Here is a 20,143-nt window from a genome sequence, read left to right on the forward strand (position 1 = left end):
AAAGATAAGACAGGAATTTGTGTCACAAGAAATATTATCAAGTACCTGCTTCCGAGTGTGTTTTCTAAACGAAGCATGGAAAAAAGACAATATGACGTTTTGGTGGGGAATAATAAAAGTTCAAGATGAAGAAGAAGACGAAGAAGAAGCGAAAAGAAGAAGAAGAAGCGAGAAGACAGGAGACGAAGAAGAAGAAGAAGAAGAAGAAGAAGAAGAAGAAGAAAAAGAAGAAGAAGAAGAAGAAAAATATAAAAGAAGTGACAAGAGAAGAAGTCGAATGTGAAAAAGAAGATTGAACAGAGAGGCAGAAAAGAATTAGTTACAAGGAATGAGAATTGATTAAAGGAAGAATTGACAAGGAGGCGTGAAACGAGAAAAATTGGAAAAAAATGAGGTAACAAGAAGGAAATGAAATGGAATAGAAGAGTAAAGTAGAAAGGCTGTAGAAGTGGATGGAAAGACTGTTAGATGAGAGTGTTGAAGAAGAACAAGAAGTAGGAGAAGGAGAAAAAGACTAGGGAGAAAAATGTAAGGAGTGAAACAGAGAATTGTAAGAAAAAATTGAAGAGTGAAAAAATTGCAATAGATTGAGAAGATAGAGAGAGATGAAGATGGAAGTTCAAGAAACAAGAAAAAGAAGAAGAAGATGAAGAAGAAGAAGAAGAAGAAGAAGAAGAAGAAGAAGAAGAAGACGAAGAAGAAGAAGAAGAAAATGAGATGAAAGACTACAAAGGTAGGTTTCAGTAGGAGAAAGCAGTACTTGCGGAAACTTGATAACTTGGCTTGTGTGTGTGTGTGTGTGTGTGTGTGTGTGGTGTTGGAAGCTTCATCTGTGTTGAGACTTGAGATTGACGCTTAACTTTCATTTTAAAACAACAAAAGCTGTCAAAAGTTTGCAATCAGCATTCGTTTGTCTAGCTATTTTTTTCTGTCTGCTTCTGAGGTTGAGGATATAGTACAGTGTTGTATGCAGAGAGTAAGAAATGTATTACCATAGAGAAACAATAGAGTAAGTAGATATCCCCATGGTATAGGGCGTTTATGTCGCAACTTTCACTGTTATCTCAAGCCGATTACTGTCGATTATTGTCAATTTTTACTGTTTTGTTGGGGTGAGAGTGTATGAACGGCACAATTCGAGAGACTACCAGCGTCACACAGCTGCAGAAAGAAATACGTGGACTATCTGCATGAGATAACAGTAAAAGTTGCGACATAAACGCCCTATACCATGGGATATCTACTTATGCTATCGTTCCTCTATGGTAATACATTCTAGAGTCTCTGGTTGTAGGCTATGTACTGTATGCAATAGTGGGCGTAAATAGTACAGTGCTGGGATCAACTTTAGACTATTAGCATTGATTGAGAAGTATTTTTGTTATCCATGAGGTATGCCGAAAGTTCAAAGTGGGGTTCACCATAAAAGTGAAGACCTGATAGTACCCATGAGAATCCAAGGCTTAGCTTTCAACATTTTTCAAGAGTTTTCTGTGTGATGTAATCAATATTACATTGTCTATAAATTTTAACACATATTGAGTAATACTCAAGTCGTGTAAATATTGTTTGGGGTGTGATGCTATTTGGAGAAGTCTAGCTTTAAGTTTATATCATCATTAGTTTTGTCATTAAACATTGGTTACTCGTATAATTTTGTAGAAACTTGAATGAAGACATCAAAATCAATATCACTGTGTGCCTAAGAAGATAATTTTGAATAAAATTTAGAATTTAGAAATAGGCCGACACATCTAGAAAATACCTGAGTCTATACCTAATTCATGCAGGTGAACGGGCTAGAGTCAAGAAAACTTCAATTAATCTTGCCATGCCTGATTTAATAGGTTTTCTATAGAATAACACTACAATTTGAAATAATAGAAAAATACAAACAGCTTCAATAAACATTGGCAGCTAAAATCGAACAACAGAAACAACAATATCATGTTACTTTGTTGACATTCTTCATCTGATTCGGGGGCGCATTACTATCCCCGTTTAGATAGCAATACGTCACAAAACCAAACAAGATCAGTCATAAAATAACCAATCAATTTCAACATGAAATTACTCAAGAAAGAAAAAAATCCGTTGAACCCAAATTTCGTCGATAGTAACCCATATAACCCATTTCATAATAATTTTGAATCCCCACTTTTTATTGACATTCTCGAATGAACCTTTGTTTCACTACACTGCACTTTCGTTGGTTTGTACGTTGCTTTATCGTCGGGGTTACAGTACCTTGTTTTTGGCGGTGAGCTTTTCCGGTTGAATTTGGCTTGACGGCGACGTCCTCTTACGTCCCTAGACCTGTCGTCTGAACGGGTGTCTTGAAGCGGTTTTACATAAAGTTGCGGAACCAAAGGGGTGGTAGTACAAGAAGTTGGTTTGGGGACACACATGAACCGCTGTAAATAAATGTATTACAGCATTAATTTCTAACTCTTCCTACATTCATCAAAAGCTAAAACAGGAGTTTATTCTGTTATTTAATTTAGATTTTATCTTGACGTTCTGATTTCCTTCTCAAAATTTAACAGATTTAAAACAAATTTACTTGCCAGAGTGTCATTAATCTACAATGCACTTTATGAAAACACTCGTAATAAATTAATATAATGCTTTTAGAAAAATGAATACTTCATTAATTATGATGTTAACTTTTATGATATTTTTCGTTTGGTTTGCAAAATCAAATATAATTTTTCATACAGTAGCTCGGCTAGTATTGTTGGAAACTTGTGCGCTAGCCAACATTTATTTTATTATTATTATGAACTATAGGACGCAATCCAAGTGTAATAACGGGCATTCGCCCAAAACTGCTCAGAACCTTAATTAAAAATGAACATTCCAGAGTTTATGATTTGATTTACCTACAAATACAAGTCCAAAAACTAGTATCAACTGAAATTATGAATTATCACCTAATAAAACAAGACACTTTATAACACAATAAAAGAAAAAATATTAAAATTTGAACATTCATTAATATTAATTTCCTGGAGAAGAAAAACTTTCTTCTTCATCTATTAAGATTTCTATCATAAAAAATTTACTAAATCATTCAAAAGCCTTAATGACATAAGAAAACAGAGTCTGAAAAATATAAATTAAAAAATGTCATAAACTCAATATGAACAATTCTTAAAAGTTTCATTCCAATTTAAAGGCTATCTTCCTGACTTGCAGCAATACTCTACGATAATATATCTCCAGAAACAATAACTCAAATGTAACGTAACTGAAAACTTTCCATACTTCTGTAGAAAAAAATTTATAAGTATCTTCCATCACTAATAAAATCAAAAGGATTATTCTCAATCAATATTATTAACTGAAAAATAACAGGCTTAATTAATTCAATACTCTTATGGAAGTTTCAAAATTGATTGAAAATTCCCTAAATTATATTTTAACCTTATTTACGTACCTTAGCGGTTATTTGAAGAAACAATTATTCGTACATGATGAAGAAACACAATTAAACCTTTCAGGACATGGCACTACTAGTAAATGAAACATTAATAAAAAATAAACTGCTCCTACATTAACTACTGAAATAAACTTATAAACCTGCCCAAAAGAGGGGAAACATAGTGACTACATCTTTACTCTCGTAGTGCTCCTAGCAAAGTGTCCTCCGAACGTAATCTGGTCTCTCGACTGGGGAATCCCCACTACTGTATTTAGAAACAGGTCTCCTATTGGGCGAATGGAATCAATTTGACCAATCGTCGCGTGGCTTCTACAGCCTTTGGACCAAATAGTAACTGCAAAATCGGTAGTTGTTATAATTTCAATGCTTGCTGTTTTCCAACTTATCGCATTTTATGTCGCGACAAGAAGGCTAAGTTTTAGAGATAATCCCATAATACATTCCTCGACGACCGACTGGAGCCACAATTTTTAAATATCTATCATGGGGAACTCGAAGTCATGGCCGTTTTATAATAGAGAGAGAAAATATATTTATTTCGCTAACTCACTTACAATAATGGCTCTAGTCTATTGCGTATAAATTTACTATTATAACTTGGGAAAAGGCCTGAATTAAAGAGAGTGTCCGGTACACTCCCCTCCTTACGGTTGTGAAACACGCAAAAAGAAATCTAATCAGGATATGTTATCATAGAGGCATTCTGTATGATTTGGAGAGTCGAATTTCTGGATTGATAGTAGGATCCAATTTGAAGCGGGCCCTCTTCAAAAGAAATTCTCTTAATCATTCCGAAATTCAGCAAAATGTATAACTAATTGAGATTTGTGGCAAGAGTCTTTAAAACAGTGGCAAGAGTCAGGACAAAACAATATGGGCGTGTCCACTTTTTGAGTAGGTACTAAAGATGGACCGAGTATAATAATCTTGAATACTTCAATCACTTTATTGAGTCCCTGGTTATTTTCTTGGCAAACTCTAACAGGGAAAACGTTAAAATACATCATAGTTTTAATTGGTTCTATGTTACTCTGCTGTTGTAAAATATGAAGTACGTTTGATCATAATAGTAAAGGATGAAACTTTTTCCTCAGCTGAATGTATTGAAATCTAACTATCATTACTATAGAGTTGAGAGTGCAATATATTTTTAACAATATAAAGCAATTCAGTAGGCCATACTATTCTACATCGCGATCTACATTCAAAGATAATAATGGTTGTTAAACTGCAACGCTAGCGAGAGTCGTGAGAGCAGACACCGCTTGATGTACATCCGTAGCTATGAAAATTTCTACCATTATTGTATTCCAACAGGAAATCTCTACCACTGAATTATATTAGTGAACTAAAATGGATTCAGTTGAACTGAATAAACCTAAGATAAGATTATAATTGTATTAATCACGGAAGGTAAACTAATAAAGAATAGGGATATCAACAAAATAAGATGAAATATAAAGCGAATAGAATATAAAATATGAAGCCTTAGACATTATTCTTATTATTTTATGAATGAGAATATATTTTATCTATATGTACTAACTCCTAACTATGTGAATGTATAATTCTTAACTATGAATGGATGAGTATTAAGCTATTGAAAATGGGTATAGTATAGAATTTATGATAAATCGTCTTATGCTAAATAACTTATTATTATTATTATTATTATTATTAGAGACATCATTTACCTACATTGATTATGAATGTTGATGACTTCAAAAATTGATCATCACCCGATTTACCAAACAATCAATTATCTACTACCGTGAGAAAACTGTACAATATTTCATTTACGCGAGTATGCAGCGTGCATGAAATAAAATTAAACCTAATTCACCTACCTAAAATATTTAATATTACGAAGTTAATAACATAATTTAATGACTAATCTAGTTGCGCAAGTTATTTACATTCGGAATTTCTTCTATATACATTATATTGTCACGTAACAAAATCTTTGACTAATAAACCCTTCATGAACCCGTAATGAATCCTTATAACAAATACGGTAAATATCTTATCATAACTCTTTTTCTCCTTTCTCCTTTCATTCATTAGGAATCATCTCGTTGAGTGTATAGGCAAGGCTACAGAGTGGCGCCATACTCACAAAAAATTATCCAATTATAACTCACGACAAAAAATCTTGTCTTCAATAGGACTGATCTGTATCCTGGTCGGATCTTTTTTCAACATAAACTAAGCGTGATTTTGCATTCTACAATCATGAGAAGAACACTTTTCATTATAATATTCCAGTAGGAAACTTTTCCACAGAACGCTAGTCAAAAAACAAAACTATGATCGAGTGCCAGGCTATTATTTATCGCGAACTCAAAGTACGTGACATTTTCTCTAAACACTGGAAGAGTAATTCTCAAGGCATGATTTAATTATTAAAGTTCAGCTCTAATTAGCATGATGAACTTCTACTGCTTGCTTCTGATTACCAACATTATGAAATTTACCAATACATTAACACATTATAGACTACTATTACACTGTTACTGATTCCAAGTTCACTGACATTTCCAAACTTACTGGAGCCTCACATAATTATTTCTCAACAATAAACTTCATATCCAACTAGTTCAATTACTCTACTAGATCTCAAATATCAAAACTTAGTCACATGGAAAACTGATTGCAATTTTACTATTCATCATTAAAAAATTTATCATTTCATAAAGATTTTCCTATTTATTCTCTGATTACCTTCGATCTACCTAAACTTATCAAAAAAAATTTCCTATTTTCCTCAAACATTCTCCCATAATAATTTCCGAATTTTCCTAATTTACTTGGGTTGACCTTTAAAATCTCAATATTCCCTTTCACTACTACTATAATGATATTCAACTACCAGACGTGAGACCAGAATACGTACGTTGACATTACAATAATCTCTATCATCATTCACGGAATTACAGAATGCAAAAATTTATTCAGCACTTAGAATCAGTTGTTTTTCACCTATGCTAGTTTCTTCTACCAATTTTTATTCTACCGTTAAACCTTTAATTTGTCAATACTGTAATCAATTTCAATAAAAAGTTTTAGAATACTTTCAACTTAAGCTTCAATGATACTTGACTTTATCTTTAAGCACTTCAAAAGATTATCATTTTAATGGTTAACATAACTGAATAACTTTCCTGTTTCATCTACAATTATTTAAACTTCAGAAAAATTGGAGTAGCAACTATAAATTATTCATTCAACTCCAAACCTAAAATATTGACAGTTAACACGTTCACAGAACGAATTATTAAGTATAGACTCAGAAAAATTGATCTAGCATGATTAGAGTAAGTTATGAAAAATTAATTTTTAGAAAATTGAATTCCAGAGATTTAAATATCTCTAGACAGCAGAGTCGGCGCAGTTGTGTGCCTAAGAAGATAATTTTGAATAAAATTTAGAATTTAGAAATAGGCCGACACATCTAGAAAATACCTGAGTCTATACCTAATTCATGCAGGTGAACGGGCTAGAGTCAAGAAAACTTCAATTAATCTTGCCATGCCTGATTAATAGGTTTTCTATAGAATAACACTACAATTTGAAATAATAGAAAAATACAAACAGCTTCAATAAACATTGGCAGCTAAAATCGAACAACAGAAACAACAATATCATGTTACTTTGTTGACATTCTTCATCTGATTCGGGGGCGCATTACTATCCCCGTTTAGATAGCAATACGTCACAAAACCAAACAAGATCAGTCATAAAATAACCAATCAATTCAACATGAAATTACTCAAGAAAGAAAAAATCCGTTGAACCCAAATTTCGTCGATAGTAACCATATAACCCATTTCATAATAATTTTGAATCCCCACTTTTTATTGACATTCTCGAATGAACCTTGTTTCACTACACTGCACTTCGTTGGTTTGTACGTTGCTTTATCGTCGGGGTTACAGTACCTTGTTTTTGGCGGTGAGCTTTTACCGGTTGAATTGGCTTGACGGCGACGTCCTCTACGTCCCTAGACCTGTCGTCTGAACGGGTGTCTTGAAGCGGTTTTACATAAAGTTGCGGAACCAAAGGGGTGGTAGTACAAGAAGTTGGTTTGGGGACACACATGAACCGCTGTAAATAAATGTATTACAGCATTAATTTCTAACTCTTCCTACAATTCATCAAAAGCTAAAACAGGAGTTTATTCTGTTATTTAATTTAGATTTTATCTTGACGTTCTGATTTCCTTCTCAAAATTTAACAGATTTAAAACAAATTTACTTGCCAGAGTGTCATTAATCTACAATGCAACTTTATGAAAACACTCGTAATAAATTAATATAATGCTTTTAGAAAAATGATACTTCATTAATTATGATGTTAACTTTTATGATATTTTTCGTTTGGTTTGCAAAATCAAATATAATTTTTCATATAGTAGCTCGGCTAGTATTGTTGGAAACTTGTGCGCTAGCCAACATTTATTTTATTTATTATTTATGAACTATAGGACGCAATCCAAGTGTAAATAACGGGCATTCGCCCAAAACTGCTCAGAACCTTAATTAAAAATGAACATTCCAGAGTTATGATTTGATTACCTACAAATACAAGTCCAAAAACTAGTATCAACTGAAATTATGAATTTATCACCTAATAAAACAAGACACTTTATAACACAATAAAAGAAAAAAATATTAAAATTTGAACATTCATTAATATTAATTCCTGGAGAAGAAAAACTTTCTTCTCATCTATTAAGATTTCTATCATAAAAATTTACTAAATCATTCAAAAGCCTTAATGACATAAGAAAACAGAGTCTGAAAAATATAAATTAAAAAATGTCATAAACTCAATATGAACAATTCTTAAAAGTTTCATTCCAATTTAAAGGCTATCTTCCTGACTTGCAGCAATACTCTACGATAATATATCTCCAGAAACAATAACTCAAATGTAACATAACTGAAAACTTTCCATACTTCTGTAGAAAAAAAATTATAAGTATCTTCCATCACTAATAAAATCAAAAGGATTATCTCAATCAATATTATTAACTTGAAAAATAACAGGCTTAATTAATTCAATACTCTTATGGAAGTTTCAAAATTGATTGAAAATTCCCTAAATTATATTTTAACCTTATTTTACGTACCTTAGCGGTTATTTGAAGAAACAATTATTCGTACATGATGAAGAAACACAATTAAACTTTCAGGACATGGCACTACTAGTAAATTTAAACATTAATAAAAAATAAAAACTTGCTCCTACATTAACTACTGAAATAAACTTATAAACTGCCCAAAAGGGGGAAACATAGTGACTACATCTTTACTCTCGTAGTGCTCCTAGCAAAGTGTCCTCCGGAACGTAATCTGGTCTCTCGACTGGGGAATCCCCACTACTGTATTTAGAAACAGGTCTCCTATTGGGCGAATGGAATCAATTTGACCAATCGTCGCGTGGCTTCTACAGCCTTTGGACCAAATAGTAACTGCAAAATCGGTAGTTTGTTATAATTTCAATGCTTGCTGTTTTCCAACTTATCGCATTTTATGTCGCGACAAGAAGGCTAAGTTTTAGAGATAATCCCATAATCTACATTCCTCGACGACTCGGAGCCACAATTTTTAAATATCTATCATGGGAAACTCGAAGTCATGGCCGTTCATAATAGAGAGAGAAAATAATTTATTTCGCTAACTCACTTACAATAATGGCTCTAGTCTATTGCGTATTAAATTTACTATTATAACTTGGGAAAAGGCCTGAATTAAAGAGAGTGTCCGGTACAAACTGTATAATTGAAACACCGGTTTTCGAGCTCGGGATCTTAAATTCTGGACTTACAGAGTCCAGGACTAAAATAAGCGCTCGGGTCTAAATCGACTTTCTGAGTCACGATTTTATGTTCTAAACTCCGGGGTCTATTAAGTTCTCGACTTATTAGTCACAAGGACAGAAGGGGTCTTTTGCAGGCGAGAATGATGTTTCTAGTCGAGGCGTTAGCCGAGACTAGAATTTCATTCGAGCACTGCAAAAGACATTCACGTCCAAGTAACGTACACTATTTTTTGTCATAATAATCCAAAGAAGAATAATTTAGAAATAGAAAAACATTACCTACTTGTGCTGACGTTACTACATGCATTCTATAAACATAATCTAGTTTACAAGTTTCCAATCAAGAGTTTCTTGATTGTAGTTTACAAAACTTCCACCTGGAGCGCTAAAAGGCGGTTTTTGTACCAGTTTTGCTGTTCCAAACTCGGAACTAGGAAACATACTCGACTGTAAAGAAAACATCTGATTTTATTACAGTATAGTATGCTGTAATGAGATTCATATGTTTATTTGTTCTACAATCAGCTGTTTACCGGATGGAGTGATCCGTGGTCTAGTGGATAGCGTAGCAGCATAGAGATCCCGGGTTCAAACCCTCTCAATACTAAAAGTTTTTTAACCAGGTCACTCCCGTGTTATCGGATGGGCACGTTAAACTGTCGGTCCCGGCTGAAGTATGACAGTCGTAAGGCCCATTGACGGCTTAAATTATATATTCAGGCAGTGGGACCTTCCCGCAAGGGACTCCCCACCAACAAAAGCCATACGAATTTACTTTTTACCGGATTGATCTCATGGATGTTGAACAGCTGAAATTGAATGACTATGACAAAAATACATTTTCATAATTAAGATTAAATATTTTGTTATTCAATTATATTTCGACCTTGTTGACAACGATCTGGCAACGTTGCAGAGCTAGAGAAGGATAGCGCTGTCTGCTTTGTCGAATAATAGACAAGGATAGCATCAACAATGAAATACTACAATAATTAACGTGGACCTCTTCACTATATGACAGTCCAGGTCCTGTAGCTATGTCAATCGGCGGAGGGCCACTAGACAACACTACTACCCGTTCAAAAACATGGAACATTTTTGGAAATGTATCTTTCTATGAGCAACAGATGCTCTTTAGTATCTTTTCAAAAGCAACGTGTTGCATCCGGAAAGATACACAAAGAGCTACACAAGGATACACAAGGATAAACTACGAAAAGATACACAAGGAGCTTTTTGGAGTTACATCCTTTTAGCACAACACATCCTCATCAGCTGACATTAGTTCAACATGCTCTTTCCATTGTTGGTGATACGTTGCAACTCTCTCATTCATGAAGAATCTCTCTGTGTCGAAAGCTTCCGTCAAGGAAGCTATGTAGGGGGTTTCTTTCAACTAGGGTCTAGTGTCTCTGAAGCCTGATGTTTTTGCAAAGTCGTGAATATTGAGGTGCGTACAGACTTTCGCTCTGCCCCGCAACCCACGTCACGCACTCCAGCAGAGCGATTGATGATTGACCGGCGAGCAAGAGTGGTTCGACCGGGGAACGCGAGAAGATCTAACATCTTCCGTAATGTTCATGATGGGTGCGTGGGCGGAGCGACTGTGGTTCGATGGTGGTACGAGGGCGGTACGAGGGAGGAGCGTGCTCGGTGCGGGTTGGAAGCGCGAATATGTGTACGCAGCTTTACCTCGCGAACCATACCTTCCTTCCTCCCATTTCTCCCTTCCCTTTTTTCCTCATTACTTCTCTTCTCTTCTTTGCCTGCCTATTACATGGAAACCATAGTTGGCTGGTATCTTCCTCTCTTTTTTTCTCTTCTCCAACACACCCAAACACAAAGCCCTTGGTTTTCTATATTTGTAACATTTTATTGTGTTTTATTTGTTCCGTAATTCTTTGTAATTTTGTTTTGTCTTGTTTTGTGTGTTTTTAATAAATTGAAATAATAAAAATAAATATATGCCATTTCAAATTCACTAGGCGAAGCTACGGGACGTGTACTGTTATATTGTTGTTCAAACTCCATCATTTGGAATCCTAGCAAAGTATTTAACTGAATTCTCAAAATTTATCACTTGGTGATATAAAAAAAATAGCAGGGCACCGAGCTTCGCTCGTTATTTATTTATTGATAAACAGAACACAATTCTTTAAAATGATTGGGGAAGGACTAACAGGCACAGCCCAAAACTGTTTCTTCCCCGAATTTTGATTTATTCATTTATACACTATAAATGGTCCAAAAAGTAGGTTATGTTTCATACACTTGAATTCAGGTCCAATTTTCAGTCAAAATAATTAAAAACAGGAAAGTTCTAATTTAGATTGTTTACAAACCAAATTGAATAACAAAATAACACTCACTAATCACTTAAAACTGTAAAATAATGATTAACTTTGAATATTATGATATACTCTAATTTAGAGTGATAAACCATGTCATGTCAACAAATCAGATTATTTTGATAGAGTCTATTAAATTTTCTAGGTAATATTTATCGCGAGATACGGTAAGCTGTTTGAATAATCACACAGCTGATCTCCCACACAGGCACACGCATTTTCTGTTATCGACAGACGATTAAATCTGTTCTTCCAAGGATGAATTATCCTTTTAATGCCCTTCAGAGAGTTTTTCCAGGAATCAGACCTAGTGCAATTGAATCTTTATGTTATAAACCTACTTTGTTCTGAATTTCGTGAGAGTCGTTAGAGCCGTTTTTGAGATCTGGTGAAATACATACATATGAACATCTAAACATCCAAAGATCTAAACATATAAACAGAAATTGCTCGTTTAATAGTATAGGATTTCAATTAGTGATAAATTTCACTCTATGGAATATACAACAAAACACAAAAACCAACACCAAAAATCAAATAATTTCAAACTCACACACAAAAACACCACCAAAATAAATCTGAAACTGAATCAAACTCACTCTTTGCCGCCCACACGGTGCCGTTAGCCAGGGATATGAGGTACTGCTTCATGGCCGACCGACACTCTCCGGATATCTTCTGTCTATCAGGCAGCAAAGATGGATTCCAGTGATGGGGGTTGTACAGATTCAGCAACCAATGCACCCCGTTGGGTTCGCTCTCCCAGGCACCAACACCAGAGTTATCAGCTGTTCGCGGGGGCGCCCGCGGGCGTGTGAGACGCTGGATGTTGTTCACGTGACCCAGAGATGACATCACGTGACCCTCAGATGACCTTGCCTCCGGGAGGTGACCTTGAGTGGACGCACCATCAGCTGATGTTGGTCCTTGAGAGGTCGCGCTGTCATCTGACATTTGTCCTTCAGACATAATCTCTCCATCTTCCATCATTTGACCTTGAGATGTTCCTTCATGACCTTGAGACTCTATAACATCATCTCCTAGGTGACCTTGAGCTGTTGTGACGTCATCAAGGGTAGTGGTGGGGGTAGATGAGGTGGATATTGACGTCGGTGTGGTATTGGAGGTGGATTGGTGGACGATAAGGGCCAGCAGCCCCCAAAAGAGCCCCAATTTGGGACTCATTGCATAAATAGAGGGGCCAGTTGCTGTCAAGACTGCATTCAGATTGGGTGAGCTGGAAAAGAAAAAAGAATTGATATTAATAGAAATGTTCCATATGATAGCATATCAAATACTCAGATTATGATTGTACATTGAAAAAACTACTTCAAGTATTATCATAGAGAAACGATAGCATAAGTAGATATCTCATGGTATAGAGCGTTTCTGTCGCAAGTTTTACTGTTATCCCAAGCTGATAGTTCACGTAGTTCTTTCCTATGCAGCTGTGTGACCCTGGTAGTCTCTCAAATTGTGCCATTCATAAACTATCACTCCAACAAAACGGTGAAATTTGACAATAATCGATAGTAATCGGCTTGAGATAACAGTAAAAGTTGCAACATAAATTCCCTATACCATGGGATATCTACTTATGCTATTGTTTCTCTATGGTATTATTCAATACTTCAATGACATATCAGAAAATGCCTTAAGGTGGGTATAGAACGAGATAGTTGCAATTGAGACCGATGCCACTAAACAGCTGTTCAATGATAAAAAGATTTAGGACCGGTTTCCGAGCTCAAGACTAAGCTAAGTTCTAGACTTCAAACAGTTGTTGAAGTCAGAAAATTGGCTTTCTGAAACAGGGCGTGGTCGCAGTCCATATTTTAGAGTCCATATTTTCTCTCTCTATTTTAGAGAGAAAAATAGTGTAATGTTCCAGCTATTTCGAATCATTTAGGAATGTTTATTCATTTTGTCAAGAAAAAACGTTTTCGCCACACTGCACAGAAAGCAGCTGTTTTCCAGTTCCTACGTAGATCTGAAAGACATTGTTTGCAGACGACTCTCGTCTGACGTCAGAACAGGTTTCTTTCCGGCCTAGGCCGGAAATAGTACCCTATCCAGCTGCTAACATGGAACTAAGAAAGGTGATCAAAAAACAGCTGATCAAAAAACCTTTTCATTATTTGTGTTCATTATTCAATAATTAAAACATTATTTATAAAAATATATCATCTTATTGTCATTTGAAAGAATAAAAAAGTAGTCTATAATTTCAACCTCCCTCATAATTGAACATTATCTTTTAGGTTATCGAGACAAATCAGAATAAAAAATAAAAATACTTGGACAATTTTCTGATATTCAGATTACCTCAGATTTGCTAGAGCTATCACCTTCCACTTCTGCTTTCGGAAGTGCTTAGTAAACAACTATTCTCATATACATGTTTATTTTTGTGTGTGGCGAAAAATAGCGTTCGCACCACGGGCAAAAATGTTTTTTCGCCCCACTTGGATGTAATGAGCTGGTTTACATGCGTCATATGGAGGCCGAAAGTGATTGTTTTCTGAACAGCCCGGTAAAATTTTTACGGCCCTAGGGCTGTAAAATAACCTTGAAATCAGCTGATTCTGATTTGTTGTGAACGTGTTTACAAAATAGTTTATGAAACGGAATCAGTTTATGCTTCTAGAATTGAATAAAGTATTTTGCAATAAGATACTATCATTTTATTTGGATGAATGAAATACAAATGAGATATTATAAACTATTCAAATTCAATTTTTCAGAGTATAATAGAATCTAACCTCAAACCTCCTAGTAGGCTACTGCGTTTATCACGGAACATGGTGGATAAACGGAATCATTTTATGCTTCTAGAATTCAATAAAGTATTCTGCAATAAGATACTATCATTTTATTTGGATGAATGAAATACAAATGAGATATTATAAACTATTCAAATAATTCAATTTTCAGAGTAGGATAGAACTTCTAACCTAAACTTCCATTGACATTCAGATTGGCCAAATTTCAAGTGTGCTAAAACAGCTGATCAAAAACTTTTTATTATTTGTGTTTATCATTCAATATAATTAAAACATTTATAATAATATCATCTTATTGTCATTTGGAAGAATAAAAATTATAAACTCAACCTCTTACATAATTGAACATAATCTTTTAGGTTATTTAGACAAATCAGAATAAAAAATGAAAATACTTGGACAATTTCCTGATATTCAGATTACCTCAGATTTGCTAGAGCTATGACCTTCCACTTTTGCTTTCGAAAGTGCTTATAATAGACAATATTATTCTCATATATATATTGTTTATTTTTCTGTGTGGCGAAAAATAACGTTCTCACCATGGGCAAAAATGTTTTTCCGGCTCTCAATCTTTTCTAGTCCTCGGCCTACGGCCTCGGACTTGAAAACCGATTTTCGAGCCAGAAAAGTCTCATTTTCGGCCCTAGGTGCGAAATATACTATTCCGGCTCTCAATCTTTCCTAGTCCTCGGCCTACTGCCTCGAACTTGAAAACCGATTTCGAGCCGGAAAAATCTCATTTTCTGCTCTAGGTGCGAAATATACTATTCCGAATCGGGACGTCGTAGTTTTTATGGTAATCTTCGTTTTCTCATTTCAATAATTGGGAACGGTTTTCCTTGGCAAAATGAAACATTCCGAAATAATTCAAAATAGCTGAAACTTTACACTATTTTCCTCTTCATATTACTTAGTGTTCAATTTTCTAGATTCTCGAAATTTTAATTCATACGCGGACTATGACTACGCCCCGTTTCGGAAAGCCAATTTTCTGACTCCAGCTGTTTAAAATCTAGAACTTAGCCAAATCCCGAGCTCGGAAACCGGCCCCAAGTAAATCTCAAGGAAACGATTTCTAGATCACTCACTACTGTGTACGCGTATAATTAGTATGTAATTATTCAAGTACTATTACAACTATAGAATTCCTAGTTACATTCATAGATAAGAAAGAATTATCATGAAAGGACTCTCAAATACAGGAAGGAAACTGCGAGAGTTTAGAAAGGATGACTATCCTTCCTATCCTTAGACATTTGCGTGAGTCGTGGATGAAATAAATTGAATAGGAAACGTTACAGCAGAGATTTGAAACGAGATCATGTGTCCAGATGCATGAATGATAATAATATATAGAGAGATTCAGGTTATACTGACAGTAATTCTCATAAATAGCGTTAATGCCTCCCATTGAAGCAATGCTGCTATAGTGAGGTCCACGTTATAATGACAGTGTTTGATTAGCAATGGTATTGCTATCCTTGTCTATCATACAACAAAGCGGATAGCGCTATCTCTTTCCCGCTTTGCTCTGTTGCCAGACCGTCTGTTAACAATGTAGAATTATTAATTAATTTACAAACTATTTCATCTTAATTAATCAATTATTGAAAAATATAATTCCTTGCTTAAGGAATTTAAATATAATTTATTATTTTAAACGAGAATAAAAAGTTAATATAATAATATAGGGGCACCGAGCTTCGCTCGTTATTTTTATTTATTAGTAAACATAACCATGGCTTACTTTATCTCTTAGACCATTTAAATAACTGGTCTAAGCTTTATCTATAGTAGGCTATGACAGAACACAATTCTCTAAAATGATCGTGTTTATATTTTACAGCTGGCTATACGTCAGCTTATGAATTTCGGGGATGCGATATTCTGATTTTCCACAGAATCACTCGCTCACTTTTTACTATCCACAGACGACGAAAGTCTCAGCTGTTTCAGCCAAGAATGAATTATCATTTTAATGTCGTTCAGCGAGTTTTCCCAAGGATGAGACCTAGTGCAATCGAATTTTTATATCATAAACCTACTATTTTCCAAATTTTGTGAAAATCGTTAGAGCCGTTTTCGAGATCCGTTGAACATAAATAAACAGATATAAATATATAAACAGATACAGCTCGCTTGATATAATGGGATTAATAAACCGGTATCAGCTACTGTTATTGAAGGCATTGACAAGACAGCGGATCGGCAACGTTGTTCTCCTATCTTTCTCCACTGCCATTATAACGTGGACCGCACTACATCTTGCTAACAGAAGTAGATAGGAGGAAACGGCATTATGTATCTGACCAACGCGAATTGATTTAGTTTAAATTATTATTAAACTAATCAACATTTAATTAGTATTGCACTGCGATACGTTTCTATATTGAGATTAAGTTTGAGCTGTCAGTATTCCTTGACTAAGATAATAATAATAATTCCCATTCTGAAAGTGTAATTTGGATCTCAATATAATGACATCTTCTGTTGAATCATTAAGAGAAAGGATACCACGCTTATGAAACTGTAACTGATTAATTATTATTTGAGGATGCAGGATCTGAGGGAGGATAATTAGAAGGAAGAAGAAAGATAAACTGGTAGTTCTGTGAACAGTAGACCTCGCGCAGTTATAAACTACAGCCTCCTCTGTCCGTCAGACTAAATTCTGTCCTGTTCTGTCGTGTCGGCAAGATATCGGTGTGTGAAACGACTGATGGCTGTTGGGGTTGGTGTATAAAAAGTGCTAACATTAAAAGCTAAGGCTAGGCTCACACCAGTTAGTCAAGACAAGACAAGACAAGACACGTTTAGTCACAATACTTCACATAGCTGCTTGTGGCGCGACTCAAACTGATTAGTCATTGCAATTAGACATGTCTTCATAAGCAACTATGTGAAGTATTGTGACTAAACATGTCTTGTCTTGTATTGTCTTGACAAACTAGTGTGCGCCTAGCCTAATCTCCTTCAAGACATACTGGCTAGGTCAGCCCGAGTTGAATGCAGAGAAAGGTCGAGTGAATATACTATGTTACTTTCAGTTATGAATTGCATGCGTCATTGCATGCAACTATTAGTCCACACAACAGCTGATTTTTTAATAAGTTACATTGAGATATTGATGGCATGCGTCATTGCATGCAATCAATAATCCACTTGATTAATATACAGAGATTGACAATTGATAAACAGAGATTATTCTCTTGATAAACAGAGATTGACAATGGTGTAATGACCGAAACCGGTCTTTCTAAGTATCAATAAATCTGTAGTTTTTGACAATTTCTTAGTCTTTTTCATTCAATATGAATAATTACCACAATATCAACTTCTCAACTACACAAAACATAATCCACTTGGCAGCTGATTTATGATGAATACTTCTATAGTATGATGTTCACGGCAATATTGGCGATCGAAGGAGACTCCTTTTCCTTTTGTATTATGTTAAAAATGCAACATTTTAAATAAACTTATACCTATATCCGTCGACGTGCCTTGTTTCAAAGTACTTGTACGTATACCAATTTTTTTCCAAATCGGACAATAACTGCGACTGTAACTGCGGTACAAACAAACAATCAGAAAGAAGCCGATCAAGTCGAAACTAAGACTTCAGCTTCGCTTCGGTCAATAATGTGAGATAGAGATGAAATATAGGAACGAGGGAACTGGATGATTTTCAAGAACTAGTATTTGAGGATGCTGAGAAGGAGGGAGAAAGAGATAATATAGGAAAGAGATGAAATATAGGAACGTGGGGACCTAGATGATTATCAGGAATTAGATTCAAATGAATGAGAATTATAAAAAAGGGTAGAGAAGTTAAAATGAAATGAAAATATTTTGTATTTAGCGGAGTTAGGACTGTTTAGTCCTCTCTACCCCCCTTGAAAGGAGGAAAAGAGAAGAGAGAGGGAATCCTCTCTTTAAATCTTGAAAGTAGACGGAAAAGTAAAAAGCCCAGTTGCACAAAATCGTGTTAAATTTGAATCATGATTGAAAACCATGAGAGCCAATCAAAGAAGGCTTTTCTTGAAATGAAGGCTTCTCTGATTGCATTTGATGATGATTAAAATTTAACAAGCTTTTGTGGTGCAATCGATTATATTATATTGAGATTCTCACTATACTACCTCGACCAATCACAAGCAAGCAGCCGCCATTTCGATTTAGTTCGAGCCTTCTCATTGGTCGATAGAAACATTTACTGTACTCACTATTCTATGTCAAACTACTTTGACCAAACAGTCGCAATTTTAACTTACTTTTCGCCTTCCTATTGCTATTGTAGACTAGTCAAATAAACTCAATTTTGTCAAATAGTTGAGTTGAGATAGAAATAAATGAGAAATTTAATTCTCGTTCAAATGCTAATACTGATTTGGAATTCATAAGGGTGAATTCTGTCCTGTCCTGTTGTGTTGGCGAGATATGGGTGTAAAAACGATTAATGGTTGTTGGGGTTGGTGTATCAAAAATGCCAACATCAAAAGCTAATACTGATTTAGAATTCGATCCAATAATTATAACAGACAGATTTTTTTAAATTTTGTATGACTCAATGATGATAATGAATCATTAAAAATAATACGTTGGAAGACAATTCAAGGAACAAGGAAGAAGAAGTGAAAAAGAAAAGCTGATGATCTCGAGGAATGGAAAAGATGACAACAGTAGAAGATGGGATCGATAAGAACAAGAACACAGGGTTTGGAATTAGGTGTACAGAAAACAATAATGAATTATACAGATGAAAAGGTTTAAATTGGAGAAAAGTTGCCAAGTATGATCAACTGAGAAGGAATATTCTAGAGATGTGAACATCATGTAAACTGATATTACTATAATAGAGAAAATATAACATAACAAAATATCTCATAATATAGGTCTTCTATGTTCCAAATTTTAAATCGATTTTTTGCTAACTCAAGCCGATAACTGTCGTCTACTGTCTATTATTACTGTTATGATGGGGTGAGAGTGTAAGAACGGCACAGTATAGAGACTACCAGCATTACATAGCTTCACCAAAAAAAAAAAAAAAACTAGGACTATCGGCTTGAGTTAACATTGAAAATTGGAACTTAAACGCCCTACACCATGCCATATTGCCATAAATGATACAGTGTCACCACAAAATGATACAGTATCACTACACATGATACAGCATCAACACAATATTATACAGTATCATCTCAACTTGATACACAACACCCTCATTTGATACGCCCTACATCATGGGATATCTTCTTATGCTATCTTTTATCTATGGATTACCATAAACTAACTTAACATAACTGTTTAGATCTGTAGTATTACTGAGTTAGAAGTCAACTAGTAACCTATAGTTAAGTTGTAAACTGAGTTATTATTTAGTAAACTGAGTTTTAAGTCAAGTAAGAACTAAGACGCCTTAGAAGAACTAAAATAAGAAACGAGCTTTTCTTCAAACTTATATTAAACTAGCAGGTAACCCGTGCTCCGCAAGGGTCCACTTTAAAACTCAACGTAAGAATTGAAAATAGACCTGTAACCATCCTCAGTTAATTAAGAATCTATATGAAAAATTTCAAGTAAATCTGTCCTCTAGTTCAGACGTGATGATGCGTCAAACATCGGTTTCCTATCCCGTACGTGTATAAGCCAATTCTTTCCTTTATCTATATATATAAATGCGAAATGGCACTCACTCACTGACTGACTGACTCACTCACTCACTCACTCACTCGCAT

General features: G+C 34.8%; 1 protein-coding gene across 3 annotated transcripts in view; it reads right to left on the reverse strand.

Moving 5' to 3' along the window:
* The window catches only part of LOC111051621 (O-acyltransferase like protein-like), a 135,740-nt gene that overhangs the window by 98,317 nt on the left and 17,280 nt on the right, over nucleotides 1-20,143 (reverse strand). For all 3 annotated transcript variants that reach the window (XM_039433476.1, XM_039433473.1, XM_039433474.1), the window contains exon 2: nucleotides 12,216-12,853. In XM_039433476.1, the coding sequence (XP_039289410.1) occupies nucleotides 12,216-12,801 (586 nt within the window). In that variant the 5' untranslated portion in view covers nucleotides 12,802-12,853. The remainder of the gene's footprint in view (nucleotides 1-12,215; nucleotides 12,854-20,143) is intronic.

The sequence above is a fragment of the Nilaparvata lugens genome, chromosome 7 (genome assembly GCF_014356525.2).
Source record: "Nilaparvata lugens isolate BPH chromosome 7, ASM1435652v1, whole genome shotgun sequence".
Classification (NCBI taxonomy): Eukaryota; Metazoa; Arthropoda; class Insecta; order Hemiptera; family Delphacidae; genus Nilaparvata; species Nilaparvata lugens.